The 27,997-nt window shown below is 42.2% G+C and overlaps 2 protein-coding genes and 1 long non-coding RNA gene across 6 annotated transcripts; 1 reads left to right on the top strand and 2 right to left on the bottom strand.

Annotated features, from left to right (window-relative positions):
• Positions 1–81: 81 nt before the first annotated feature.
• LOC307040285 (uncharacterized protein) lies at positions 82–24,420 on the bottom strand. 3 transcript variants are annotated; one of them, XR_013808476.1, is made up of 2 exons: positions 24,305–24,420; positions 82–1,481 (listed from the first exon to the last, which is right to left on the bottom strand). XR_013808476.1 is itself a non-coding variant. In XM_079682973.1 (2 exons), the coding sequence occupies exons 1-2, from the start codon at positions 5,221–5,223 to the stop codon at positions 1,161–1,163; spliced, it is 387 nt and encodes a 128-aa protein (XP_079539099.1). In that variant the 5' UTR covers positions 5,224–5,263; the 3' UTR covers positions 82–1,160. The 3 variants fall into 3 exon arrangements, 1 of the variants encoding a protein (XP_079539099.1); XR_013808477.1 differs by lacking the exon at positions 24,305–24,420 and adding an exon at positions 17,143–17,259; XM_079682973.1 differs by lacking the exon at positions 24,305–24,420 and adding an exon at positions 5,158–5,263.
• LOC307040099 lies at positions 21,586–23,009 on the bottom strand. Its single transcript, XR_013808429.1, has 2 exons — positions 21,908–23,009; positions 21,586–21,687 (listed from the first exon to the last, which is right to left on the bottom strand). It is a non-coding gene; the product is annotated as an uncharacterized lncRNA (long non-coding RNA).
• Positions 24,271–27,796, top strand: LOC307040280 (uncharacterized protein). Of its 2 annotated transcripts, none has more exons than XM_079682964.1 (4): positions 24,271–24,800; positions 25,819–26,261; positions 26,359–26,506; positions 26,585–27,796. In XM_079682964.1, exons 1-4 carry the CDS (start codon positions 24,387–24,389, stop codon positions 26,924–26,926), a joined length of 1,347 nt encoding a protein of 448 aa, XP_079539090.1. In that variant the 5' UTR covers positions 24,271–24,386; the 3' UTR covers positions 26,927–27,796. The 2 variants fall into 2 exon arrangements, with proteins under 2 accessions (XP_079539090.1, XP_079539091.1); XM_079682965.1 differs by lacking the exon at positions 24,271–24,800 and adding an exon at positions 25,224–25,631.
• The last annotated feature ends 201 nt before the right edge of the window (positions 27,797–27,997 follow it).

Here is a 27,997-nt window from a genome sequence, read left to right on the forward strand (position 1 = left end):
CAATGTGGTCTATACAAACACAAACACAAAGATATGTTTCAAAGTGCCAATTTATTTCAGGCCAGAACAAAATGACAAAACTTTAGTTGCCTGCAATCTACAGCTCTAGTCTGCCATAATTAACACAACATAGCTGTAAACCTGTTATGGTGGATCTGAACACACTCAACAATACACACACTAACATTCCAAAGATCAAATACAATCTGAATATATTATTCAGAATCAAGTTGGAAAAAATGAATGTACTTTCACACCAAATGCTGGTACAGACAAGACAACCATAAATGCATTAAAACAAAAAACATCAGCTCCTCAAAAATGAAATCTACGAGCAATACCATAAAATAAGAGTTGTATGTCGGCTTTTCTGAAACTAATGGAGAGTAAGCTGAATATATTGTTCAGAATCAAAGTGCAAAAATGAAAGTGCTTTCAGCACCATATAGAGGCAACTGCTATTGTAGTCCAACAAAATAAGTATAAAAAAACGTCAGTGTTTTTCCTTTAGTTCAAGTATGAAGTCCAGCAAGCATACAATAAGTGTTGTGGAATATATATAAGAGAAGTTAAAGTGCTGTTGTGTCACTGTGGCACACACACACAGATAACAAATGTGGGCCTAGTTAATCAAAACAACAAAAAGTGCTTATTGGCAAAGACCTGAATTAATGTTTGAGTGGAGGTTTAGCTTTCGAACCAGTGGTTGTACCTCATGAGAAGCAGCTTCTCAAACCTTTGGTCCGACAGCCTGTTCCTCTTTGGAGACAGTACCAGACTTCCCAGACTGAAGAGTCTCTCAACTGGTGCACTGGATGGGGTAGCTGCATTTAGCTTCAGACAAATTGCCTTTATCGTGGGAAATTTTTTGAGAATCTCCATGCCTGTTTCGGCTGTTTTCAAGTAGGCCATTACCTCAGTTTCCACAGTGCTGAAGGTTTCATCGTCATCCTCAAAGCAAAAAAAGTCCTGCTCTTTGTCTTTGGAGGAGCCTGAGTCTGGTGGAGTTGTCGGAGACACAGGAGTCCTGGCTGGTTGCTGCTCAGGGCCAGGGAGAAACTTGTGACACTGCTGCCAGGATTCCCTTGACCATCTCTTTCTTCCTCTGGTCTCTCACCCACCGTAACTTAAACTTGGGAAGTGTGACGGCTGCCAGCATTTCATCGTTGCTTTCCAAGACGGATGCAAATCGTAGTTTCCACAGTGCTGAAGGTTTCATCGTCATCCTCAAAGCAAAAAAAGTCCTGCTCTTTGTCTTTGGAGGAGCCTGAGTCTGGTGGAGTTGTCGGAGACACAGGAGTCCTGGCTGGTTGCTGCTCAGGGCCAGGGAGAAACTTGTGACACTCTGCTGCCAGGATTCCCTTGACCATCTCTTTCTTCCTCTGGTCTCTCACCCACCGTAACTTAAACTTGGGAAGTGTGACGGCTGCCAGCATTTCATCGTTGCTTTCCAAGACGGATGCAAATCGTTTTTTGATAGCCTGTAAAACATACACACAGTGACACAGACATTAGAATAAGTGAGATTCCCTTTTATTTATTCATTTTATTTGTGTACATTTCCATGAAAGCTGCACACCACCAGGTGATTTTGAACTATAGTTATTATGAGTTATTACATCATTTAAACTAAAACTAAAACTTTATTTAGCCAAAAAAAAGTATTACTATTTATTTCTGTTGCACCCTGGAGTAGAGTTTATACATTTCAGTCAGTTTATCAATATGTTCAAGACTTATTGTGTCCCTTAAATAGAATGCATTGAAAACTACTTTTTGCACATTTCATCCATTTTCTTTGGCTATATTAGTGCTCTCTCTCAGCTAACAATATTAATGACATATATTATATAGTTAACAATTATACCACGTGTGCTGTAATAAAAATGAGTGGTGTTGCTGGTGCTGATTACATGCAGTCTTTCTCTACAGTGAAGAGGGAAAACCAGTTGCTACAGTCAGACTGTCTTTCATCTCCAGGGTCTTTGACATTAATGTTTCTAGAGTGGGCAGGAGGGTGCCAAAGTAACAGTTGTCCTCTCCTTGCAGGTTGTCCAGAGCAACTGTGAGTGGCTTCGTTATGGCACAATATTCCTTCATAAAATGAAGTTCCCTGTCGCTAATAGATTTTAGCTGTAAACGATCAGAGATGGCACTCAAGTCAATCATAGGCATTTCAACAATTCTTGCCACAGCATTATAAAATGAATTCCATCTTGTAGTGCATGGCACAAGCAGCTTTTTGGTGAACACGTCGCTCACTATCTCTGAGACCACTGTGGACCTGCTTGCCTTATTCCACAGTGCACTTAGCTGTAGAGCTTCTGTAGATTCCTTTAGTCCCAGGATTTGAAAGGAGCCACTTCAGCACGTCAGCGCATGAAATTAAGTTTAGTGTGTGAGATGCACATCTTTGGTGCGGAGGTAAAACAATCCCTTCCTCTGCGGCGGTGTTAAGCACATCTGCAACGTCAGTGAAGATAACCTCTTCTTCATCATCGTCGTCAGAGAGCGATTCCGGTTGATTCATGGCAAAGGCTTTCACAAAGTTAGAGCCGTTATCAGTAACCGTGGAGGTAACTTTTGTTGACACGCCATACAAAGAGTGAATGTGGTCAATCTCACTAGCAATAAGATCGTACGTGTGCCTACCCTTTATCCTTTTACAGGCCAACGCAGCTTTCTGGCGTTGTAAAGTGGTGGGGTTTATCCAGTGAGATGTTATCCTGAGGAAGCTTCTGTTGTGGACAGACCAAATGTCTGCGGTGGTCGAGATGTATTCCAGCCCCTCACATGTTTTCTTTAGCTCGCTTTCCATTTTGGTATATTCTTTCTCCAGGTAGTTGGAAAACGTTTTGCGTCCCATATGCCGTGTGCCGCCCGGACATGGTATCATGCTTACTAGCTCCCTGAAAGCGGGTGACTCCACTGTAGAAATAGCCTGCACGTGTTCAACAACATACCGTGCAATGGCTTTATCCACTTTCACGTGGCTAGCAGTCCCTCGGTTGAAATCCAGCCGCTGTTGCTTGGGTGGAGGTGGAGTGGCGTCGGATGGCTCTGGGTCTGTGGTCTTAGCTAATAGCTTCGTCCCAGCATGTTGTTTTTGCAGATGTTTTAACCGATTGGAATTGCTGTTTTGAGCAGTAGATAGGATCTTTGACCCGCCAAGACACAACTTACACTTAACTAACAAGTTATTTTCTTTATGCTAGAGAAAAGTAAAATAGTGAGCATATCTCCATGCGGAGAAACTCGACTTGTGCTCCACCATCGCCATGATAGTATTGTTAGTAGGCTAACTAAACACAAACACGCCCACAGCACGTCTCCGCATGTGACACAAGAAGTATCTAAGTACATTTACTCAAGTACTGTACTTAAGTACAGTTCTCATCTCTGTTCACCTCGCTGTTGGCGCCGCTCACCAACGTCTGGGAGCCGAGACTATATTAAAAAAATAACGGAGTAACACACCATGTAGTAACGGTAACTGAGTAACTGAATTTAAAAAATAACGCATTAGAGTACTAGTTACTGCCGAAAGTAACGGCGTTACAGTAACGCGTTACTTTGTAACGCATTAGTCCCAACACTGCTTCCGAGTCACTTGCTTCAGAAGCTAGGCAGGAATCCTTCCTGGCATTCAGAAAACAAAGAGTAGAACAGGCTAACAAGTGTGCAGGTGTGCGTCATATGAGAGGCCCTGCCTTACATTTTCCACCACAGATTTGGGGAAATTGGTCCGTGCGCAAAGCATTGTGGGGATTTTAAGGACGCAAAGTCTACCCATGTGCAGCCTCGAAATTACCCCCAAACCAAGGACGCGGCCTCGGTGGAATTCCAAGTATGCTGGAGATTGGAACAGTCCTTCGGCGGCACTTGATGACGTAGCATCCTTGAAATATTGGCTTGGAAGCGAGTTTCCTCGAGATTGAGAAACGGCCTCTGTTTAGCTCCAACCGCTGGAGAAGCTGCAGTACATATGCCGAGCCTGTACGTGGCGCTGTAACATCCTCCACAAAAGCAGCGAAGAAGCATGGTTGCCATGGTTGCCCTTCTGTTTATTCTCCGCGGTGGGGGCCAAGGGAACCGGGCAGTTTTTCGCCAGTCAACGTGTGTTAAAGTTTAAATCTTCCGGACAAAATTATAAAAGTGCCGGTCAAAGGTCTTCTTTGTTATTTATTGAGCTTTAAAACAAATGAATAACGACTCTATATAATATAATAATAAAATACATGGAGCCTCTCTTTTTCCTCCCTCTCTTCTGACAGTGTCAGTGTCTGTCTCATGCACCAGCTGATCCAGTAATGAGTGACCCGGCCGACAGTAAAAATAAACATATTTATAACTAGTTTAGGTAATTAAAATAGCTAAGGGCGATGATCTGACTTGAAGTGTGTGTTTTTCTCCATTCACCGCTGCATCACAGCGGGAGGAGCTGCAGGTGAGCAGAGCTGCGTGTCTCCGTCCTGTCAGATTAGACTTCACTCGCGTTTATGTCCATATCAGGAAAAAGATAAATAATCTGAATTCAGTGTGCAGTTTACTTTGACGCGGGGGTGAGCAGCAGAGGTGGGGAGAGGCGGGGCTATTGCCTCATCATTATCAGAAAATTATCGTATAGGGCAGGGGTACTCAAATACAAATCTTAAAGGTCCTTAAAGAAAATGTTCAATCAGACAAAAGGTCCGTTTAATACGGTCATTCAAACTTTTAAACAATTGCAACAAGATTCTGAACAGGAGGTTGCAAAAACAAAAAGTCTTGAAGTGAATCACACCATCCCAAGAATCAAAGTCGAAATAAGTCCAGAACTATTGTACATTGTGTCAAACACTGTTGCTTAATGAGATAAGTGGCACCTTTGGTCTGTTGCCAAGACTTTGAACTTTGGCACAAAAGGCGTGATGGCCAGGCGGACACACTGATGCAAGTGTTCATTGCTGAGTCGGCTGCGGTACTTGTTCTTCATCATGTTCATTGTTGAGAATGCAGACTCACATCTGTAGGTTGAGCCAAACATTGTGAGAATGTGAAGTGCCATCTTATGCAGGAGAGGGAAATTAGCTGCAGTGACCATCTTTGTCCAGAAGGTGGGAGTGTCACAGTCAGCCTCTTTCAGTGCAAGGTTTTCCTTGAGGTCAATCAACTCACTTTGCAGAGAAGCAGCACTGGCCCATGGGAAGATTTGTTGTGCTTCTGCAGAGAACTCTCTGACATTTCTGACCAGAAATGGGTTTTCAATGTACAGTAGGACTTGTTTTCCTAATCTGAAGTCATCAAAATGAATCTTGAAGTTTTCAATCAGCTTCTTCAGGAATGCAACATGATTCTGAGGACGATTTTCTCCTTTGGTCTGTTCCAAAAGTTTGGGGAAGTAGAGCAGTCCCTCCTGTAGGAAAACATAAAAAAATAAATAAGAAAATGATATAAGGAGCACTGCTTAAAAGGGTATGATAAAGTATCAAAAAGGTGTTCATTGGAATCCAGGAAATGTGTGTGGTAGAAAATATTAAAAAGGCTTACCTGTAGGTCACTTTTGAAAACCTCCAGTTTCTTCTGGAAAGCACGCACTGCTTACATCAGCTCTCACACTGTGTTGTTCTTGCCCTGTAGCTTGAGATTTAGGTGATTGAGATGAGATGTTATATCAGCCAAAAATGCAACAGCTTCCATCTTCTTTTCATTTTGCATGAATTCCATGAACTGTTTTGCTTTCGCACTCTTTTGCTCTAACAGAAACACTTGCAGCTCTTTCCTAATGGCCCAAAAACGCTCCAGGACCTTGCCTTTGCTCAAACATCTGATGTTGTTGTGCAGGAGCAAATCATCAAAAGTTGCATTGACCTCTGTCAGGAATGTCCGCAGCGAGCGATGCTGCAGTGAAGATGATGCTCTCAAAAAGTTTATGAGTCTCATCACTGTTGCCATGATTTCAGAGTACACTTCTCCAAGATTTGCACAAAGGACAGATTGGTAGATTATGCAGTGGTATGCAGGGGCGGATCTAGACAAATATCCATGGGGTGGCAAGAGGGTGGCAGGAGATTTTGAGGGGTGGCATCCCCTGGCAGAAGAATATGCAGATTTAATCGCAGTCATATCAATCAATGTTAACTTGGAAAGCCACAATATTAATATTTTAACTCAATAACATAGGTGACATTATTGTGGCACATCAGTAAAGCCTTAAGCCCCACGGACCCGTATCCGGGCCCGAAATTGCGTGACGTCTAAGGAACCTTCATATTTGATAAACTATGAATGTTTTATATCCATATAACGGAAAAAAACTAATTTAACTGATCTTTTTCATTTTTTTTTTTTTTTAAACCTCAAAATGCTAACAGTGACCCTCTGAACCCAGAGTGAAAAATGCTAACCTATTACTGCGAAAATCACTCCTACTGTAGCACCCTTATTACTTATCCTAGCTGCACATCCAACACATCGTTTATGATCGTAAGGAGACACAGAAGCTATTGGTACCCACCTCAACACTCAAAGATTACAAATTCGCGGAGAAAATAACAAAAACCTACATCAAAACATGTGGCGCTAGGTAGCCCAAAACGCTAACATGGCTTACCTTGGTCTTTGTCTGGTCAAAACTGGTCTTCAATGGCATTAAAACAATAAAAACGATGGTGTAGTTAATCAATAGGTTAATCCAATGTGTCTTTTTCCCCTTTGAAATGTTCGGATAATCCATAAGCAATAAAAACTGCTTTTCCGTTCCCAGAAATCAGAGCAGGGATATTCCTACGCTCTGCAACAAGATTGCATGCGCAGAGACGCATGAGCATTAACATGAGAGTCTATGGGACGATTTCCCTTCGATTATGTTGGCTCTAACGGTCAGGAAGAGATGTAACATGTCAAAATCAAACAAGGGGGGCCAGAGATATGGAAAATCCACCCAAAAGGCCCAGAAGAGGTATTTTTTGCTAAATCTGTCTAAAAAGGTCAAATATCACTTGTTTTGCATCAATCTTGATACAGGGTACTTATTATCTGTTGTACTTTGGATTCCTAAAGCTTTTAGTCTACTAACCCATCATCCAAGGTTAGTTTTCACTATAAGTACAAAATATGTTTTGGACGGACACTACAATTTACAGTTTTTTACCATGTTCAATCTGAATTTTCTTTAAAATAAAAAAACATCTATATTGATTTTGACTTTTCTACATCCAACTCACAGATTTATCATTACTTTGAGAAAAAAGATTATTAATTTAACCCTTTTAGAAGGGAAGATATGGTCATTTGTTCTGGGAATGTCATTTTCGAGCCTGAAACCTGAAAAGCAGGCTTGGGGCCTAACAGTAGAGATATATAAGGTGGCAATCATAATTTAATGAATTTTAACTGAACTATAACTGAATGAGTTTGTTTCACTCTTAGACAAGCAGGGGAACCAAATCTATGCAGACAGCTGCAATAAGTACATTAATTAACTGTCTCATCAATGTTTGTCTGAATGAATATGATACTATTAGCAATCATATTATTCCTATCAGCGGTCAATCACTGTTATGATTCACATATTCTTTCATTATTGAATAAACTATATTTTTTGGAGGAGTTAATGATGAATGTTCCTCAAGATGCTTGCTCCCCCTCCTTCAAATTTGAAAGACAAGTAATTATATTGTAGGAGCCATTTTATGGGTGTTGTTGGTGTGTCAGTTTATTTAAGTTATACGTATAGTGCAATATTATTTTTGAACACTTGGTGGCGGGGTTGAGCTGCACCGGGTGTATAAAAGAGGTCATATGTGACCAGGTGACGGGAGGACACCGAAAGGAAAGAGCATACCGATTTCACCAGCCCGGCAGATGCTCACCACTACAATGAAACTGTACAATTAAAACCCTGGTATGTAAAACGATAATAAACCTCATTATAAACTGCACCAAAGGACCATCAAGTCATCTGTTTGTGTCTGCGTCTGGATCACTCTTCAACCCCTTCTGTGAAGTAATGGCAAAACGATATAGGACATAGGAACAGGAATTGCCATTACATATATTATGTATAAAAATTCAAAAGACTCAAGCCAACAGTTCAGCGCCCCACGACTTTACTGCAAACAGTTACAACCTTGACTGTACATCAGAAAGAACAAACATTAAAGAATTGACTAACTGTATCAGTTAGGGTTATAAAAAAAAAAAAAACGTGTATTCAGCTAAAACATATAGATCCCTGCAGTAAGTTATTATCCAGTGGAATGCCCTTACCTACTGGCCTAGTTAAATCAAAGTGGTTATTTTTTGTGGCTGGGCAGTGTAGTTTTACACACCTTCTTATTTTACTCTCTCAGGACTTAAAACAGTTTTTTGGGGACAGACCCCCACAAAGAAAAAATATATATACACACATACAAGGTCATCATCTTAACAGTTTTTTATGCTCATCGAGTCATCCGTGAGCAGAGCATCAAGTTGGCATGCCTATTACAGCTGAATGCGGATATTACCCTTTTGTTCAGCAAAACGCCTCACAAACTGATTAAGATCAACAGCTTTAGTGCGTTTTGATTCAATGCTGAGTATAGCCAAACTGACAGTCTCTTCTCTGTCATTGTAGACCGCAAATACCTCATTCCTTCCGTCTGCTTGAGTCCGAATGCTTCTTGTTTTGCGCCGTCACCCCGTTCAAATGAAATCGCCGGCAATCCAGTGTTGCCAACTCCATAGTAAGGAAAGTAGCTATTGGCTGTCCGAAAAGTTACCAGAAGTCCCTAAATGACATCGCCTAATTTGCATATCATGTAATGGCGGTAAAAAAAACGTTCCACCCCCTTCAAGGATCAAAACTTAGCAAATCCAGACAACAGTAGATCAGAAATGTCTCTATTAGACAAAGTAGAAAGTAGAAATAGTTTTTAGTAGAAATCTCCCTTACAATAAAGGCAGTATGCCCATGTGTCATCTCCAATAAATGGCTTCAACCATCCTTTAAACACAGGGTTTGATTCCTACTCCTTTCTGTACTTTTGTGAATACAGTTTAGACTGTGACATGATGACCTACGTGAATGTTTAGCTTGTCACAGAGGCGCACACACACAGTGGACGAGGTGATTAAGTGACTGAGGCTGTGTGAGTCAAAGCAAAGCAAAGGCAGTTATGTATTATAGTGTGACAGTGAAGAAACATTTACAATTTACATTTAAATCCCGCTCAAAACCAGGACGGCTTGGCGCATGCGCAATTCATTTACAGTCTCGACGCGGGAGGGTATGGCTGTCTCCTCTCTGCTCTGACTGCAGCTGAGCTGCTGCGGGAGGCAACTAGCGCCTGTGAGTACTATCAGAGGGTGGAGGGGTTCACGGCAGCACCAGCGGCTCGTTAACTGCTGAACAATACGTGAGTCTCCAAACACCAGAAAGGTCCCTAATAACAGCATTACAAGTCGTTAGATTAGTCGTTAGTCGCTTTTGACAAAAATAAGTAGCCGGAGGGTTTGGAAAGCCGCTGAATTTAACGACAAAGTCGCCAAGTTGGCAACACTGCGCCAATCATATTTCCAAGTTCGCGCCAGGGCCGGAGGAGGGGTTACAAGACTCGCGTCTTGTGCTGCATTCACTTGCACTCGGACATTAGAGATCTTCTCTCATAAATGTCCGATGAGCCACAACTTTTCTTTCAAAACAAAGATGCCAACTGGGGTGGCAGCTCTGGGGTGGCAAGGCTATTTTTTAGGGTGGCAGCTCATGCCACCCCGGTAGATCCGCCCCTGGTGGTATGAGATCAGGTCAGGGTGGTGATCTTTCAGGCGCTGAACCAGTCCTCTCTCTCTCCCCATCATGGCTGGAGCTCCATCAGTAGCAATTGAAACCACTTTCTTTAGATATATCCCTCTTTCATTCAACATTCCCATTATTGCGTTATAAATGTCTTCCCCCCTTGTGCGTCAGGCCCAACACATCTTCAACAATATCCCCCTTTGCCTCATCATAAAATCGCACAAACACCAGCATCTGAGCATTGTCAGTGGTGTCAGAGGACTCATCCACAGCTAAGGAAATGCACTGTGCATTTTTGATTCCATCACAAAGCTGATTAATCAGATCACCAGCCAGTATTTCCGTTCTTCTGGTTGCTGTGGAATCTGAGAGGGGGATTTGCTTGATTTTAGCTGTTATTTCCTCTTTTTGTGCCTTCAAACATGGTCTCCATCACTTCAGTCATGCATTCTTTAATTATTTCTGCATTAGAGAATGGCTTCTTGTGTTTAGCCAACACCCATGCCACTCTGAGTGAGGACTCAGTTGCCTTTTCTCGTTGTGGCATAGATGTTACAAGGATCCTGCTTGCAGCTTGATATGAGGATTTCATCCCATTTATTTTTGTGGTTCTTACCGCTGAATTTTGAGGGAAGGTCGCTTCAAAATAATTGTGTTTCGTTTCATAACGCCTTTTCAAATTGCCACTCTTCACAAGAGCTACCGTTTCTTGGCATATTAGGCACATTGGTTTGGTGCTCGCTGGAGGGAGGATGAACGCATATTTTTCAGTCCACTCATCTTTGAATTGCCAGTTTACACTGTCGACTTTTCTTTTATTGGTCATCTTTGAACATGCCATTTTTCTAGCTTTACTAGCTACACTAGGCTACAGCTGAAACTACTAGCTACATGCAACTAGATGCGCTGTCAACCCTCGCTCTGACTTTATTTATTTTTTATTATAACTCCCGCGCTGACTCAGACAGGTTGAAAAAGACGACACACGCATTTTCATTCCACGAAGACCCGCCCTCCTGTGCCTCTTATTGGCAGACTGTTGGTGGGGGAGAAAAGGGCTGACGGGATACTGAATGGACCAAAGCGTTGACACACACACAGACAGTGGAACAGTCGGACATGCAGAGCGCTGTTTGAAGTGGACATAGCGGAGAATTTTGACTTGTTGCAAATGCGTTGTGGCGATGTCTCACATATAATACATATAGATAATACATATGAAATGTATAATTTGCTCAGATTCCAGAGTCAGAGGTGGTTCGGTCCGAATTCGGACCGTAGTCCGAACTTTGAGGATGCCGGGTCCGAGCCGTTGGACCCCCGAGAGCGTTGCGTATGCCGGTCTATCCACCTTGGGACCCGTTATCGTTACCGTAGTCGTTTAGTGCCATATTCTGTCGTCCTGGTGTGGTCGAATGGTCTATATGACACAAAACGGTAACGGAAATGACCGTTATCGTCCTCGTGGGGCCGGGGCCTTAAAGACCCGATCATTCAAGAGGTAATTCAAGAGTTCACTCAATCTGAGCTTCACAGCCCTACACCGTTGCATCAGAGCTCTTAAGTTGGTGTTGTGGTCGTCTTCAGCCTCTGCGTCCGTATCGCCACACCCGACCACCAGGATGTCATCCGCAATGGGCTCGATGCCAGCCAGGCCTGATAGCAGCTCATGTTGCTTGCGCTGATAGATCTCTGGCGCCACTGAGACTCCAAACGGGAGTTTGAGCCATCTCATCCGACCCCATGGGGTCCAGAATGTCGTCAAGCGGCTGCTTTCCTCATCAAGCTTGCACTGGAGAAAGGCGTCACGAGCATCAACCAGTGTGAAGACACGAGCCTTGGGCAGTTTGTACAAGACGTCTTCTATCGTTGGCATGTGGTAATGGGACCTGAGAAGTGCCTGATTGAGAGGCTTTGGGTCAATGCAGATTCTTATCTTGTCCGGTTTAGCTACTGTCACCATGTGTCTTATCCACGCTGTTGGCTCCGTCACTGGCGTAAGGTTGCCTGCTTTCACATGTTTGTCCAGCTCTTCCTTAACCCGGGCTTTTAGCGCTACAGCAGGGACATTTTGTGGTGAGCACTGGAATGGTGTCACTTCAGGGTTCAGATCGAAATGAATATTACCTGGGACTGACTCGATCGGGTCATGGAAAACATCATGAAAGTCTTTCAGTAGCATTTATTTTGTGAGTAGCATAGACTGGCTTGCATCAATAGTGTTCACCTCCGCTGGCAGTAGTTCTCTTGGAATAGTGAATTTCACAAGGCCCAGATCAGTGCATGCAGCACCACCTAGCAGGGGCTTTTGTTTGGTGTTCACTATCTCAAACACAAGTCTGTGTGTTTTTCCCCTGACCACACAGTCAGTGTGACATTTCCCCAGGGATGGTATGTATGTGTCAGAGTACAGCTTTAGCCTTGTTCTGGTCAGCTGTTAGGCTGTCTTTGGTGACAGTTTCTCTTTAAACTGGCGGCCCATAACATTGCAAGTGGCCCCTGTATCTAGCTGGCATAGCTGTCTTTTCTTATTCAGGTGTAGGTGCACAAACCATTTGCTTTCACATTCCGTACATATTCAGTGACATTGTATAGGTTTTCACTTGTATCTGAGTCCCCTTCAGTTTGCTGGACATCATCAACAACATTAACTTTTCTTGTTTTCTCTGCTCTGCTGCTGGCCTGACATACTTTTGCAAAGTGATTTGAAACGCCACATGCTCGGCAGGTCTTACCATAGGCTGGGCAATGCTCTCTGCGCCGTTTGTGTCCATTTCCACAGTATTTGCAGGTCCACTGCTGCTCTCTCTCAGCCACTGTGTTTCTTTCCACTGTTTTCCACTGTGTTTTGCGTCGTCCGCCTTGCCTCTCCACCGTAGCATTAATACTGTCCGCCTGTGCCTGCGGGCTCTCAATAAGCCTCATGGGTGACTTCGTCAATTCTGCAAGGCGGCAAATCTCCACAGCTGTTGGCAGCGTTAGGTCCCGTTCACGCAGCAGTCGCCATCTGGTCAGGGGCGGACTGGGACTAAAATTCAGCCCTGGAAACTGACCCAGTCTGGCCACATGAAATGTCAAATGTTAGAAATCCGCTGTTTGTTATTTAAAGTTTTACGTCCGATTCGCTCCTTTTTTCCTCTCTGTACACAGCTACAGTTTGGGTATTTGCCTGTCATCAGATTTCATTTTTAGTTGCTGCTGTAGCGGAAGTTTAGTAAAATTATTTTTGATGAAATACTCCAAATCTCCACCCTCCATAATTGCACTTGCTTCAGTTGCTTGCTACTTTTTAAGGGCGGTGATGACAGTTACAGTACGAACTGAAGTTGATGCGATTTGATTGGATTGTGAGACATGACGTGAGCCTTATCTGATTGGTCAATCCCTCGATTTTTTTCACCAAGGGAAGCCAATTTCGGCTAACCTCCTCTCGCAACAGAGAGTGCAATCTACTGTTTCATCATAACATCTAGAGGGGCGCTGTTTCACTCTTTGTAAAATACTCAATGAAATGGGGGAGAGATGGGCCGGCAGAATAATTACATAGGCGAAGTTTGAGGGGGTTCCCGGGGTGCCCGGCACCCCCTGGTGGCCGGAGTCTTTTTTTAAAAAATTTTTAGTTATGATGTACAGATAGTAGGTGGCCTAGATAAATATAACTCTGGAACGCTATATCAATAAATGCAAACTCAATAAACATAATAAATTTAAATCCACAAACATATTGTCTCAGTGTGTACTGCTGTCAGAGACAGAACATTACTCAAAAATGAGTCTACACAGACGATCTGTGCAGCTGCTGCGCCCTCACACGCTGCACGCACATGCGCACTTTGAGCACTCAAATTCAGACAAGTCGAGTCTGCCAGCCGCCAAAACCTGACAGGAGAAGACTAAAAAAAATGGATATACGCAGGTTCTTCGCAACCAAAACAACTCCAGTTTCGGATTCAAGTTCCAGCGCCACCGTTGCTGCCACCCAAGCTGCACCTGCTCCGGACCCGCCAGTCCCGCCTCGCCCGTCAACCAGCCACCACATCTTGGCGCCGGTCGGCACCGCAGCTCCCGCCGCTTGCAATCCCTGTGAGACAGCCTCTGATGGCGGTCAACTTCCCAGTGACCTAGGAGATAAAAGTGTGGGCCCCAAACAGCCAGTGCTTTCCGTTTTCCCAAGACACAAAATTGGAGATAGAAATCGTTGCTTTTCTGCATTCTTTTATAACAAGCATCCGTGGCTGGAGTACTCGGTTTCAAGGGACGCAGTGTTTTGTTTTTGTTGCCGCCACTTTTCCAAGGAGATTGGAGAGGAGGAAGACACACTAGCTAAACAAGGCGGGCGATATTGGAGTAAGCTAACTGAGAGGCTGATAAAGCATAGCTCTTGTGAAAAACACAAGGCCTGCATGAGACTGTGGGAGGGCTACAAGGAAACTGAAAAGCATGGATCTGTCAGAGTCCACTTGTCAACCAGTCACCAGAACACAGTGGATAAAAACAGGGAGTATTTGACAAAGGTCGTGGATGTCGTTAAGCTGCTGTCTCAACTGGGCCTCCCTTTCCGTGGACATCGGGAAATACAATGGAGAAAAAAGGAAATACAAGAAAATAAAAATGAAAAAAAGCACACAAATACAGTCGATACAGAAACGGATAAAAGCAAGCCGGATGATGATGATGAAACAAAGGGAAACTTTTTGAGTCTGTGCGACTTCCTCGGCAAGTATGACCCAAGTTTCCGCAAAATGCAGGATGAGAAGTACTTTAATTGTACAAGTCCAGATTTTCAAAACGAGGTCATCTCTTTGTGTGCAGAGCTAGTTAGAGAGGAAATAGCAAATGCAGTGCGTGAGACTGGTTTTTTCACGGTTATCGCGGATGAGGCCAAATCATCAAAGTCTGAACAACTGTCTGTGTGTATCAGATATGCAGAAAAGCTACAGGTTAAGGAGCGATTAATCTGCTTCATTGACTGTTCTGCCTCCCGAGATGCTGCTGGGATTGTTGAGGGTATCAAGAAGGGGTTGGAGTCATGTGGACTGCAGGACGTCCCAATAGTCGCACAGTCGTATGATGGGGCCTCAGTTATGTCTGGGCATTTAACTGGAGTGCAGCAGCGTATCAAGGAAGATTACCCCTTTGCCATCTACGTACACTGCATGGCCCATAAACTTAATCTGGTCCTGGTGGAATCATGCACAGTCAACAGAGACATCAAAATGACGTTAAATGTTATTGATAAGCTGTACTCCGTGTTTTCAGAACCAAGCAACCACCACAGGTTTCTGGCGATGCAGAAAACACTCGAGATGAAGGCAAAGGAAATTGGGCAACCCAGTGACAGGCGTTGGGCGAGCAAATGGCGATGCGTCTTTGCGGTTAAATCACATTATGTGCCTATCACACGCTGTCTGAAGGAGATGGTGGATGAAGGAGAGAAATGGTCAGTGGAAGTAAGTGGGTTGTATAATCACATGACCACACCTGGCTTCATCGCCTGCCTCATTATCCTTGAGGACCTACTGCGGGTTGTGCACGTTGTTCACAAGAAACTTCAGTCCAAATCCACAACACTTGCAGATGCTGCCTCCACGATCAACAGTCTGAGAGCACACTTGAGGGAACGCAGAGGAGAGGAGGAAGGTTGGCAAGACATATGGAGCCAGATCAAGCAGTTTGGCGAGGACGTCGGCATGCCAGTTGCCACTGCAGAAAGTGACCCCCCCTCCATGGCAAAGCGAAAAAGAAGTTCAAGACCCCCTTTGTCGCTTTACCAGTATGTAGTGGGGGCCACACTTGGGCAGCGCCAACGAGATGAAAGGAATGAGGAAATAGACGGACAATTTGAGGCTCACGCCATCTACTGTCATTTATATCTCCCTGTGCTGGACAATATGATGGCCGAGTTGGACAGACGGTTTTCAGGTGAAGCCATGGAGCTTGCAGCGGCATGTGATGCTGTGATAAAGTGTGAGAAGAAAGGCATTGAACCACTTCTGAGAAAATATGCAAGCCTCAAGATCGTCCATCCACAGCTGGTGACAGCAGAAATGGACCTGATAAAATGTGCTGTCCAATCTCCCATTAACCTGAAGGACCTGCAAAACGAAGTGAGCAAGGAGAGCTATCCAAACTTCTTCCCATTACTCCAGCTTGCACTGACACTGCCCATTGGATCAGCGACATCAGAGAGAAGTTTCTCAGCAATGAGGAGGATCAGAAACTGGCTGAGAACTACAATGATCCAGGAGAGATTTTCTGATCTGGCCCTGCTGCACATTGAGGGAGATTTGACTGCAAAACTGTCAGTTGAGAAGATAGTGGACATCTATGCCAGCCGGAAAAAGAGGCGCCTGATGCTGCACTAGGTAAGCCATTCATTCAAATTATTTCGTTTTGTTGAGCTTAAATGCGTAATTGCGCAGCATCTGCATCCGGGGATAGCCAGCTGCAGTAAGCAGCAGACACCGCTCCACGCTCAAACCAAAATCCTCCAAATCCTCCCGTTTGCGTTGTGCTCACATGCTTCGGTCCTGCTAGCGGCCGCTGCTGACAGTTGTGGGGCAGAGACGCTGAATGCATGGAGATCATAATCACTAGATGACGGTGAACAAAAGTCATTACTTTGTTGGTTGGCTTTGTTTTCATCGCTGAAATTAGGTCAAAATGTGATACAACTGCTGTGCTTATATCCTACAGTTATTAGTTAGTATGCCTATACAGTTCATTAAAAAGTGTGTGAGCATTGGGGAACATTGATCCTACAGACCTCTGTGTTATAGCCTAATTATAGCAGCAGTATGTGCCGCAGCAACCGTTTTATTTTGCGGCGAGTTCCGCTGCCATAGTAATTTCATCTATTGGGCATATTAGTTATGAAAACACACCTGCAGTAGCCTGTAGGCTATCCTGATCAATTTTCATGTATGAATCCTTGTGTTGCAGCCTATAGCTATACATTACATTTGTAGTTATTTTTTGGCACCCCCAACCTTAAAGTTCAAACTTCACCCATGAATAATTACCGAAACTAAACGAAGTGTTTTTATTTATTTATTAAAATTATAACTACAATCCAAAAAAACAGGGGAAGCCTAGCTTCCCTTGGCTTCCAGGAGAAAACGCCACTGAGTTCAAGGGATAATTCTCAACCACCTCTTGCTCTTTCCCTGCTCTTGTATGTGCCAGTTGAGCTGGTTCTTCCATCAGCTCAACTCTGTCCGTCATCATGAACGCAGGAGGCTGGCTATCTGAACTCACACCCTCATCATTCTCTTCATCACCTTGCACTTGTTCTAAGCTGCTGCTGATAGTGCTTGTAGCAGCGCTGCTGCCAAAAAGGTCTGTCAATTTGCGAAATATGCTTCACCTGCGAGTGACTTCACCTTTTTTTCTCTTGCCTTCTCGGCCCCACCTTTTTCTTTTCGTTTTCTTTGATTTTTATCCATGTTTTTTCATTCTCCATGTCTGCCGCGGCATCTAATCCCTTCTCTTTGTGTGGCCGATCTTTTTTCTTCTTCGTGTGTGATTATTTGACAGATAAGAACCACACAACTGCATTAGCGTCCGCTGTCGCCCTCTGTCGGCCGTCAGCGCAACTTAAATTATGATGTTAAACAAAAAATGTTTGAAGGGCCGGCCGGCCGGCCGGCCGTCAACGCCCCTTGACGACCGGCCGTTCTGTGGTTCTCCAGATTCTACAGATGGCCAGTCCGCTCCTGCGTCTGGTGCTCTCGCTGGCAATACCGAGTACCAGCCAGTCCCTAATTAGTTCATCTTTCAGGTACTCACATGATGATGCTTTTTCCCTCAGCTTTGTTATAAAGCTATCGATAGCTTTATAACAAAGCTGAGGGTCCTTGTTCCGAACGTGTATCTCTCATAAATCACATTTTTTGCCGGCTTGAAATAATCCCCCAACGCATGCAAAATTGTTTTGCGGTCTTTCTTTTGTTCCTCGGTCAGCGTGACGTCGTGCATATATATATATATATATATATATATATATATATATATATATATATATATATGCCGGCACTCGTTCCCCATAAGCCGTCTCAGTGTGGCTGCCTGCACCGCATTCGTCTTTTCGGTCAGACCTGTAGCGAGCAAAAAGTCCTCAAATTCTGCTCTAAAAACCTCCCAGTTTTTGGCTATATCACCAGACATATGCATGCCCTCGGGTGCCGGAATACTGTTTGTCGTCATGACGTGAGTTTTCTTGAGCTTTTAGTCCAAGAAGACCGCTTCTGACACAATTTTTCAGTCTGCAGCTTTATTCCCGTAACTCACAACTCCATCACATGTATATTTCCGCGCTTGCGGATATAGTACATCACAGTGTAAGCATGTGTCAGCATGCAGTTTACTAAAGCGCCAACAGGCGACACTATATAACAGGCATTAACAGATGCCCATATCTGTAACAGAGGGGGCGGGGCTTATATCCTTGTAAATACTATGGTGGAAACCAACTACGACAAAATTGACCTATTTTACCGTGATTTAATTGTAATACACGTTTCAAAAATGACGCCGAAGTAACTAAATACTGATAACTGTTAGTAAAAACCATGCTTTGACAAGTGTGTAGACAAGATGGCAGGCGAAAAACTTTTAAAATGCGTGTTCTCTGAATGGAGCGATCTCCATAGAGAGGCGAAGTCCCGCCCATCTACTTCCGACCCATGGGACCCCGGAAGCGGAAAATTATACATTGACGTCAATGGAGAGAGAAAAGTCATCTTTCGATCCCGTTTGAATTGTGCCACGAATGACACATATGATGTTTGTCAAATTAAAAGAACATTTTGCAAGTCAAAAAAATAAAAATGTGTCGTAAAACTGTGAAGTTACAATTTTTTTTGTGTGAAACCGCTCAGTGAACTACAGGTCTCTGGTCTCGCAAAATACGCGTCACCATCACAAAGATGGCTGTCACGTTAGTAAATTTCACCTGTTTCTTTCAGAATGAGGCGAAAATGTATAAAACGAGGTGAAAATCACTACAAGTCTGGGCATGTTGAGAGCTGTACATACACGAAAGGGAGCGGTTCTGTAAGAGCCAGCATGCGGGACCGGCTTTACAAGGTTTCAGTGAGTAATATGAGTGCAATGTTTAAGGTTAATGTCAGCTAGCTAACAAGGTACACTAACGTGTTTTGTTTTAGAAACTAGTTTTCTCCTTAAGAACTTTGTGGTGTCTGTGTATGCTGTGGATAACATTAGTGTTCACAAGAACAAGATACACTCCCGTGTTTTGTTTTAGTTGCTCTTCAGATTGAAGCGGCCAGTTCTATATCGACTATATGTGTGATCTCCTTTTTACATCTCGTTGTGTCATTTGAGTTTATTTGCTGTGTGTAGATTCAAGGATTTTGGTTATCTTGTCCAGGGATGCAAACTTGTCACCTTTCGGCGAAATTCTCCGTTTTGAATCCAAAATAGGTCGTTTTTGTGATTCCTGTAGATCTGCAATAAAAATATTTTTTGGGTATGGGAGGGGGTCTGGGACCCGGATTAATGTGCGGCCGCGAGCTTTTTTTATATATATTATAATGAAGCGCGAGCTGTGTGCTCGAGTCTTCCTGCCTGTCGGCTCTGCTCATGATGTATAATAAGCCTCTGCTGCTCGGCGATGATGGTCTAGCTTCAGCAGCTACATTACCTACGGTGCGTTCGTTAATATTAACTGTGCGTCCGGAGTCCCTGTGGCACAGACTGGACCGCTGGTGAACAGCTGTTAGAACGGGCCGTTCAGGTGTTCAGAGTAGAGCTCCCTGTCGGAGCGGCAGAGCGTGATGTGCACTGAAAAGTTTTTTTTTCCCGTCGCAATATTATCGTTGAGCTAGCTAACTAGCATACATTGTCACTATCTGCTAACGTTAGCTTTAGCCTTCGTTTTCTAATCGTTTTTTTCATAGGCTATAAACAGAGGTGGTATAAGTATATATCTTGTAATTGATTAAAATTAGAAGTACTCAGTTCTTGTACTTGAGTAAAAGTAGAAGTACCAGAGTGTAGGAATACTCTGTTACAGTAAAAGTCCTGCATTCCAAATGTTCCTCAAGTAAAAGTAGAAAAGTATTATTATCAAAATATAGTGAAAGTAGCGACAGTAAAAGTAGTCATTTTGCAGATTGGTCCATTTCAGAATAATATGATACGTTTTATAATGATTGATCATGAAAGTGTTCTCAAAGCTGGTAAAGGTGCAGCTAGTCTGAATGACTTTGTATACTGCAGGGTAGCTTTTGGATTTACTCCAGGTGGAACTAAAGTCTGATTTAACACTTGATTATATTTCACATCATTCATCCACATCTGTAAGTAACTAAAGGTATTACATACATGTAGTGGAGTAAAAGTACACCATTTACCTCTGAACTGTAGTGGAGTAGAAGTACAAAGTAGCAAAACATTGAAATACTTAAGTAAAGTACAAGTATCTCAAAATTGTGCCCAAGTATAGTACTTGTTGAGTTTATGAACTTAGTTACTTTACACCAGTGGCTATAAAGATAGAAAGACTAAGCCTTGCACAGAGGCCTGAAAATACATTTTCAAAATGCTCAACAGTGCTGCCAAAATTATAAACTGACTGCTACACAATTAAAATAAATGCTTTTTATATATTTCTATTAGATGTGACTCTATGGCGTTTCTGTTAATATTAACACTGCTGCTTTAGTTGTTCTGACTGCTAAAATCCTCTGTTATTCCTCATTTTAAAGCCGATATTCTGTGGGGTCAGGGGGCTCGGATCCTTGTCACCTTTTTCATACCTGATGAGTTTGCATCCCTGTTGTCAATTTGTTTGGTTATCTAGGCACAGCTGTGTGTGACTCCCTCTGGTACACTGGTATGTGTTTTCCTAATGTAGAGAGCATTGATTAATTAATAAACTACACACTGACTCTAGATCCTGACCAAATCCTTATTTTTTGATCAAATGTTTTTCAAAAAAATGTATTGTATATTATATAACAGCTGCAAATCACAGACCGGAGTCTCTGCTACTGTGGACCACGAAGGAGGGGATCATCATCCCCATCCCCAAAGACCCTGCATGGCATGGAAATCTCCTCCTCCTGGAACAATTCTACACCCAGCATATGCTCCCTGTGTTGGCCAGTAGAGAGGAGGACATTTAAATAAACATACTCTTAACACCCTCGGACTCTGCGTTGTGTTTCGTATGTGTGATGGGGTGTTATGCAGAGGGGAGGAAAACAGGACACAGCAGATTGGGATTGTGGTGGAGATGCTGAGCAGTTATTTAATTGTTGCGTGTAATTATTATTATACTGCGTGCTTCTTAGTTATTCCATCTTTTGCTGTAACATGGATCTGTATGTAACTCTATATTTAATTGTTATCTACCACACTTCCTTCTACATCATACACCATCATTATACATGGTGTATATAGGATATGTATTTATTTGTATACATATCTAAATTGTATAATTTTATTTTTCGTATTTGGGATTTCTCTTTTGTCCACTCAAATACACTTGGCCCTTTCTCTTTTCCATGTGGAAAATGGCAGCTGCATATTCTGCTTTTCTCATCTGCTCCCTGTCTGCTCATCTACGATGAGAAAATTATATAATTAATTACTAATAATCATTTAAACCTGTTATTACCAATATTTCACAAATTCTTCATGTAAACTTAAGAGCACAGCTGTATGTTGAGTATGTCAGCTTTGCTTGGTTCATCTTACTGGGGGGGGGGGGCTGCTACATGGATGTCGGTGCAGTCCACAATAATTTTGCAGCTGAAGGCAGAATGAATTTATTATTGACTCAATGAAGCACAACTTCATGTCATACAATACATTGACTTTATTTGTAATTGTGTAAAAAAAATATAAGCATTGATTAGCAAGCAGGACCTGGCAGGAACAGAGAATGGTGATGGATGGAGCTGGGAAGAGAGAAGAATAAAGAAAACAGATCAACTTTATTATCGGATATTAAAAATTCAATTTCAAAACAAGTTGCCGCTCCTACAGTTTTCTAGTGTGTAAAGATGATTTCACATGACCAATGCAAAATATCACACTCAATACATGTGTGTCTCTGAGGGGTGCATTGTGCCTTTGATGTATATAAATAATATACCATAACCAAATACTATTACGTACAGTGGAAATCAGGTTACCAGAGCAGGTCAGACCAGTGTGCATGTTCCTCAGGGTCTCAGCAGTTACAGGTGAGGTAAAGAAAATAAAAGAGAAAAAGGTCAGTAACAACACTTTAAAGTAACAACACTGAATAATTATCTCTTTTAATAATTTTCTCTCAGTAATCACTCAACTACTGTCTTTCCAACAAACAGATTGACTCACTCTCACTATCATCACAATGAAACACGTCCAGAAGAATGTCATGCAAAGCTGCCTGCCTTCCTTCCTTCGACTCTCCCTGAACTGCCTGATCTTTTAATGGTCAATGTTAACCATTTGTGCAGATAGCATTAAGTAGAAAAGATCGCTGATACTAATGTGGCGTTAGCCTACCTCCCGCCCCCTTAGCACCTGGTGGAGGGGGCGATAGGCTACTCTTCAAATGTTTCACAAAATACTTACCATCATGACTACTCTTACTGTTTAACATTTTGGTTTACTTCATGTTAAGGCTAATACAAATGACAAGGCTAAGTAATGTAATATAATGCTAACTAACATGCTCGCTACTAGCTAGGTAGCTAACTTGACTATGTTCCATGCAAAACATGTATATTACCTGATATGTTTGGTCCAACGACTCCTGGTCCTTTCATCAGACGGGAAGCGATAGAACGAGCAAGTGGTATGATCTCTTTTGTGATTACAACCTCGTACAAAGCACACAGGCATCTTGTAAAAGTGAATTTATTGGAGCAATCTCTTATATTTATTGGAGGGAATAAATCAGTCTTCTTCTTCCTCTTTGCTTTGCGAGTCACAACCAGTCTTGGAGCATTATCGCCTATGACATCACTTACGCGACCCAGAATGCATTTGGGATTTGTAGTCTTTCTAGTTGCGTATTATTCATAGTCTTATATTTCAGCATTTTTACGACAAACTGTGACTTTTTTTGCATGGAAATGATTGTTTAAGATTGACAAACATCATATGTGTCATTCGTGGCACAATTCAAACGGGATCAAAAGATAACTTTTCTCTCTCCATTGACTTCAATGTATAATTTTCCGCTTCCGGGGTCCCATGGAGGCTCCCGGAAGGGGAGGGACTTCGCCTCTCTATTAGATCAGATCAGGCTAAACTAACCTGTATCTGCTCCATCCAAACCCAAAACAACGTCCTAAAGACAGAATTAAAGCAGCGACTGTATTCGCCATGACACAGACAGTCTGTGGTTTGTACAGTTTAACTTTTGTCTAGTTTCTGAACAGATATGAGGAGCTGTGAGGAGCTGATTAAAGAGACTCACACACACACACACACTTTTGCATTTCAAAGTATATATTGTGCATACAGTTGAATGTTTGAGCTTCACTGTGCACTGCTGAATGATGTATGTACAGAGTTTGACCCTTGAAGGCTGTTTCTTCTGCTCTGAAATTGAATATATTTGTTACATATTAATAACATTTTAGATTTTTAGATTTGATTTTGTGAATGAGAGAAGTAGTAGATGGAAAAAATATGAAACACTAATTATTCAAAGTAGAGTATTGCATGTTATATACGGTAATACTAAGGAGGCATAGGTCTATATGATGATATAATGTTTGACATTATTGATATTAAAAAAGTGATTTGTTGTCCATGTCATTCGTGTGTTTTTCTTATCAGAAAGTGAAGTTATTTATTTGTAAGCTCCAAATCCAAATGTTTCCCTCAATGGCCTTTGTGCCCTGGAATGTGGCCTTTGCGCCCTGAAAAAATGTGTGACACCAAAGGCCAAATGGCCTTGCCCCTAAAATGACGAAAATCCAAGCCTACTAGGAACTCAAGGCTGAGGGAGTATCTGGACCTGCTGAATATGGAGCGTGCAGCTTCTCTGCTGGGGGATTTTGAGGGGAGACAGGAGGATTGCGGTTCACTGTCCGCAGCTCTCCTATCTGACCCTGTCAATATGGCATCTCCTGTGTAATGTATAATGTATTGTGTATGTAATGTCCTGTGTTTGTCGCAATCAGCGGTCTTAGGAAGTCATCCTTGCATCCCCCTCCTCCGTTATGTTTTGTTTAGTTGTTTCTTGTTACATGTTTTGTTGTATGTTCTGTTATCTGGAGCAATGTCTGTTTATTTTATAACTGAAAAATATATGTATATTTAAAAAAAAAACTCTAAACGTTTTTTTAAGAGGACTTCCCAGTTGTGTTGTCAATATAAATCACTTTTAATTAAAGTTATGAATACAAAACCTTTCTGATGGTGTATATGCACACTGTGGTGCATTCATTATGTGGATCTAAACTATTCCACCAATGCAGTTACATACCGTGCAGTCACGCCCCCCACACCAGCAGTTGCTGTGGATGCAGGCCCAATCAATGACTAGGTCAAAGGGTCTTGAAAAAGTAATACCTTTGCTGATCCAGACGACAGCCTCAGCCTGCTGAACCCAGTCCACTGAAGGCACGCAGATCTCTAGTCCTCTTCTGCTGCCATGGCCAAGCGAAAGTCTAAGAAGCCGCAGGAACAAGACTCCTCCATTGTGTTGGAGTCTCCAGTTTCAAAGCCTAAGGAAAGCATGAACACCTCTAAGGAAAGCATGAACACCTCCAAGGAAAGCATATACTCCTCCAAGGAAAGCATAAACTCATCCAATGGAAGCGTAAACGTATTCAATGAAAGCGTAAACGTATCCAAGGCAAGCGTTAACATGTCCAAGGGAAGCTTTAACTCCTATAGTTCACCAGCGTTGTTGTTCATCATTGTGTTCACAGTCGGTGCCTCTATAATGGGTTGGTTTTGTGTAGAAAATCAGCAAAGTGTCGAACAACTGTCGGAAACCTTTACATCAATGCAAAAGAAAATCACCAACCTGCAGCGGGCGGTGGAGATAACGGAATCACCACAGGTAACAGCTGATTTTTCACACGTTTTTCACGTACATTGTTTGAAGATGTATTATTTCAAAAGTCGTTTTACTCGATCTTTCAACAAGATAAAAAATAAATCGTTCATTAGTTTTTTTGGACTTAATTTCGGCGTTGGGGGGCTACTATCACAGCATGGCTTAGCAACAGCTGTGTTAAGCATATACCGGAAGTTGGTTGTTTGCCTTCAAAGTAAAGTAATTACATTTGTCGTTCTTGAAATTATTTTATATAAATTAACAAATATATTCAAAGTATATGTAAATGACGACAATGTTTTAGTCACATCCAGTTGGTGCGATTTAGAGGATAATACGAATGAAAACGTGGGTCTGACTTTATTCTGAAAAGCTAACAAAGGAAGACATAAAGCATGGCGAGCTTGACACTGATAGTACCACCTGTTGTTATTTTTAGCATGGTTTGACTCTAAGCAACTGTACGGTCACGTTTCACTGACATTAACGTACTCTGCTGCTGCTTGGTTGATACAGGATATTAAGTACTGACGAACCAAGGTTCCTTATCACATTGATTCAACAAACTAATATCATACATTGCTATACGAGTCCTGCTCATTGATTTGTAACGAGGTCAACCCATGTTCCCAGGAACTATGTTTTGTTAGGGCTACCAACACAGTTCAAGGGAAAAGGGGACATGGATACCATTTTGGAGATGTCCATGTTTTAAGTTAAGGAAACTGTCACAATGTAGGGCTTCAAAGTTTAAGATTTCAACAAGTTGCCAAGATATGCACCCTTTCCACAGCCCACAAAGTGAATTACCAGAGATATCAAAAGGATGATATGGTAAAAAGCAACATTTAATTTGGTATTGTCTTATGAAAGGGCAGTGGAGGACGAGGCCATATGTTCATGTTGTACACACCCCTGCTACAGCGAAATGACTGCTCAGTCTAACATTGAAAAGACAAGAAGAGATTACAAATGTTTTAACTAACCAAATGTATTCTTTTATTTCTTGCACTCTCTGTAGACATATACAGGTTTTGATGTGGAGGAAAGGATCTTTGCCCTGGAGAAGGCTGAGGTTTCCCTGGCCACGTCAGAGAAGTTGAGGTACTCGGAGCTTGGGTCCCTAAGTGCTGAGCTGGACACCCGAATGGCCGAGTTAGAGCAGGTCACCCTGTCCGTCACAACTCTCCAGGCTATATTCAAAAACCAGAGTGAGGAGTTTGAGGCTGTGAAGGAGAGTGTAGCTACCGGTTTGAGCTCCAGCTCAGCACTGGCGGAAAATGTGGCTGAGCTGACCAATGCTGTGGCTAGTGCATCCTCCAAAGTTGACGAACAGGGTGCATCATTGGCCTTCCTTAATGTACAGCTAAAGGGACAAGCCTCAGATCTGAATGAGATGAAAGAGTTGATGCACCTCCATGATGCTGCCCTTCATACAAGCAACCAGGAAGTGGCTTCAATAAAGTGAGTTCAGTTAGAATTCAGAATTAGATTTCTGCAACTCTGTACAATGTTTTTATTTGTTGACTTTCTGTTATGTGTGTTTGTTTGTTTTTATCAGGGAGAATGTCAAGACTAAGCAGGTCATGCATGCCTTGGCGTTAGAGGAGATGCTCACTTCTGTGCAGGTTATTTTGGATGAGCAGTTTGACACTACCACGACCCTCCGCACCAGCATCATGGCTAAAATGCAGACTTTTAACAGCCAGGTAAACCCTTTTGCTTTTTAAATTGAAAATGTTTAATTCCTTTTTAGAATGAATTAATAACATATCTTTCCATCTCAGTTGGGGAATGATCCTTCTTTGCCGGTGAATCTTGATGATGATGACGACGAACTTGAAGCAGAACTCGCCACCACTGCAAAGGATGCCACTGAGGTGCAGGGAAAGCTAGAAGACGTAGAGGAGGGAATGCAGGAAGAACAGCCACTTGGACAGGAAGTAGAGAGTGACATTACAGAGGAGCAGGAGGAAGAAGAAATTACTCAAGAAGATGAATTCACAGAACAGGAGCTTTTGGAAGTGGTTGCTTTGGATGAGGATGTGTTCAAAAACATTTTTGAAGAAGAAGAATCAGATGACTCAAATCAGGAGGTCTCCATGGATGTAAATGAGGAGGATGGGTAGTTGTACTTGAAATACTTCAGTAAATTATTAGTCTTATTGAGATGAATGGAAACCCTTTTTTACACGCCAGACACTTTCTTGCAAATGATTTGTAGTATTTGTTATATTCTACTTGGGTTTTTCTAAACATTACTAAAAACTTGAACAATTTTGTAGAACTTTGATAAATATTTATGTAGTCTTATGTCAGTCATGTTTGAAGTTAATATACATATGGTCTTGTTGTACGATCTGTTTTCTGAATGGGCATTTTGAAAGATACATTGGGGAAAAAAGAATGGAAAATCTATAAACTGTATTTCAACCGTTTACACATGACAAGATTAAGCTATGAAATGTCAATTGTTTTTTGCAATATGAAAGAGGAAACAAATGTGACTGTACTTGCAGCTTGTGATTTAACACAAGGGCACACACGTGTAGTGCCTCTCTCCATGGAGTTATTTATGGTTCAAGTACATATGATTCCATTGGTACATACTGTTCCCTTGTCATGAAGCTCTTTTGTAAAAAGGTTAAAGTACTATTTTCTGCCAGCAGATGGTGCCTGATAACTCCTAATGAGGAATAATCAACAACTCTGAAAGAGGAACCAAAAAACTATTTTTTTAAAAGAAAGGGGAAATCAAAGGGGTTAAGGACTATTTTTCTTGGTTTTGAGACTATTGAAAAGGAAATTCTGCTTGCAGCAACTCATGTCTTCCTAAATTAGCCTTCTCATGTTGTGTAGACAGCTACCGATCTGTGACACCCTGTCTAAACTTAAACTGACAAACGGCAACCACATGATGTTCAAAGGAAATGGCTCTTCGGTTTGCCATGAGGTTACTTAAGGAAGATGTGAATAAATACTCAAGTTTGGAAAGAGAACAGATGGTGTGTTATATTTTCTTTAATCTGTATTAATAAATGCACTAATTTCTCAGGACAAAACCATGAGTAGGAGCTTGATGGCCACATACAGCTCTAAAAAAAAAAGAGAGACCACTGCAGCATTATCAGTTTCTTTGGTTTTACTATTTATAGACCATGTTTGAGTAAAATATATGTGTTACTCTATAAACTACTGAA

This window comes from Notothenia rossii (genome assembly GCF_949606895.1).
Source record: "Notothenia rossii genome assembly, chromosome: 5".
Taxonomy (NCBI): domain Eukaryota; kingdom Metazoa; phylum Chordata; class Actinopteri; order Perciformes; family Nototheniidae; genus Notothenia; species Notothenia rossii.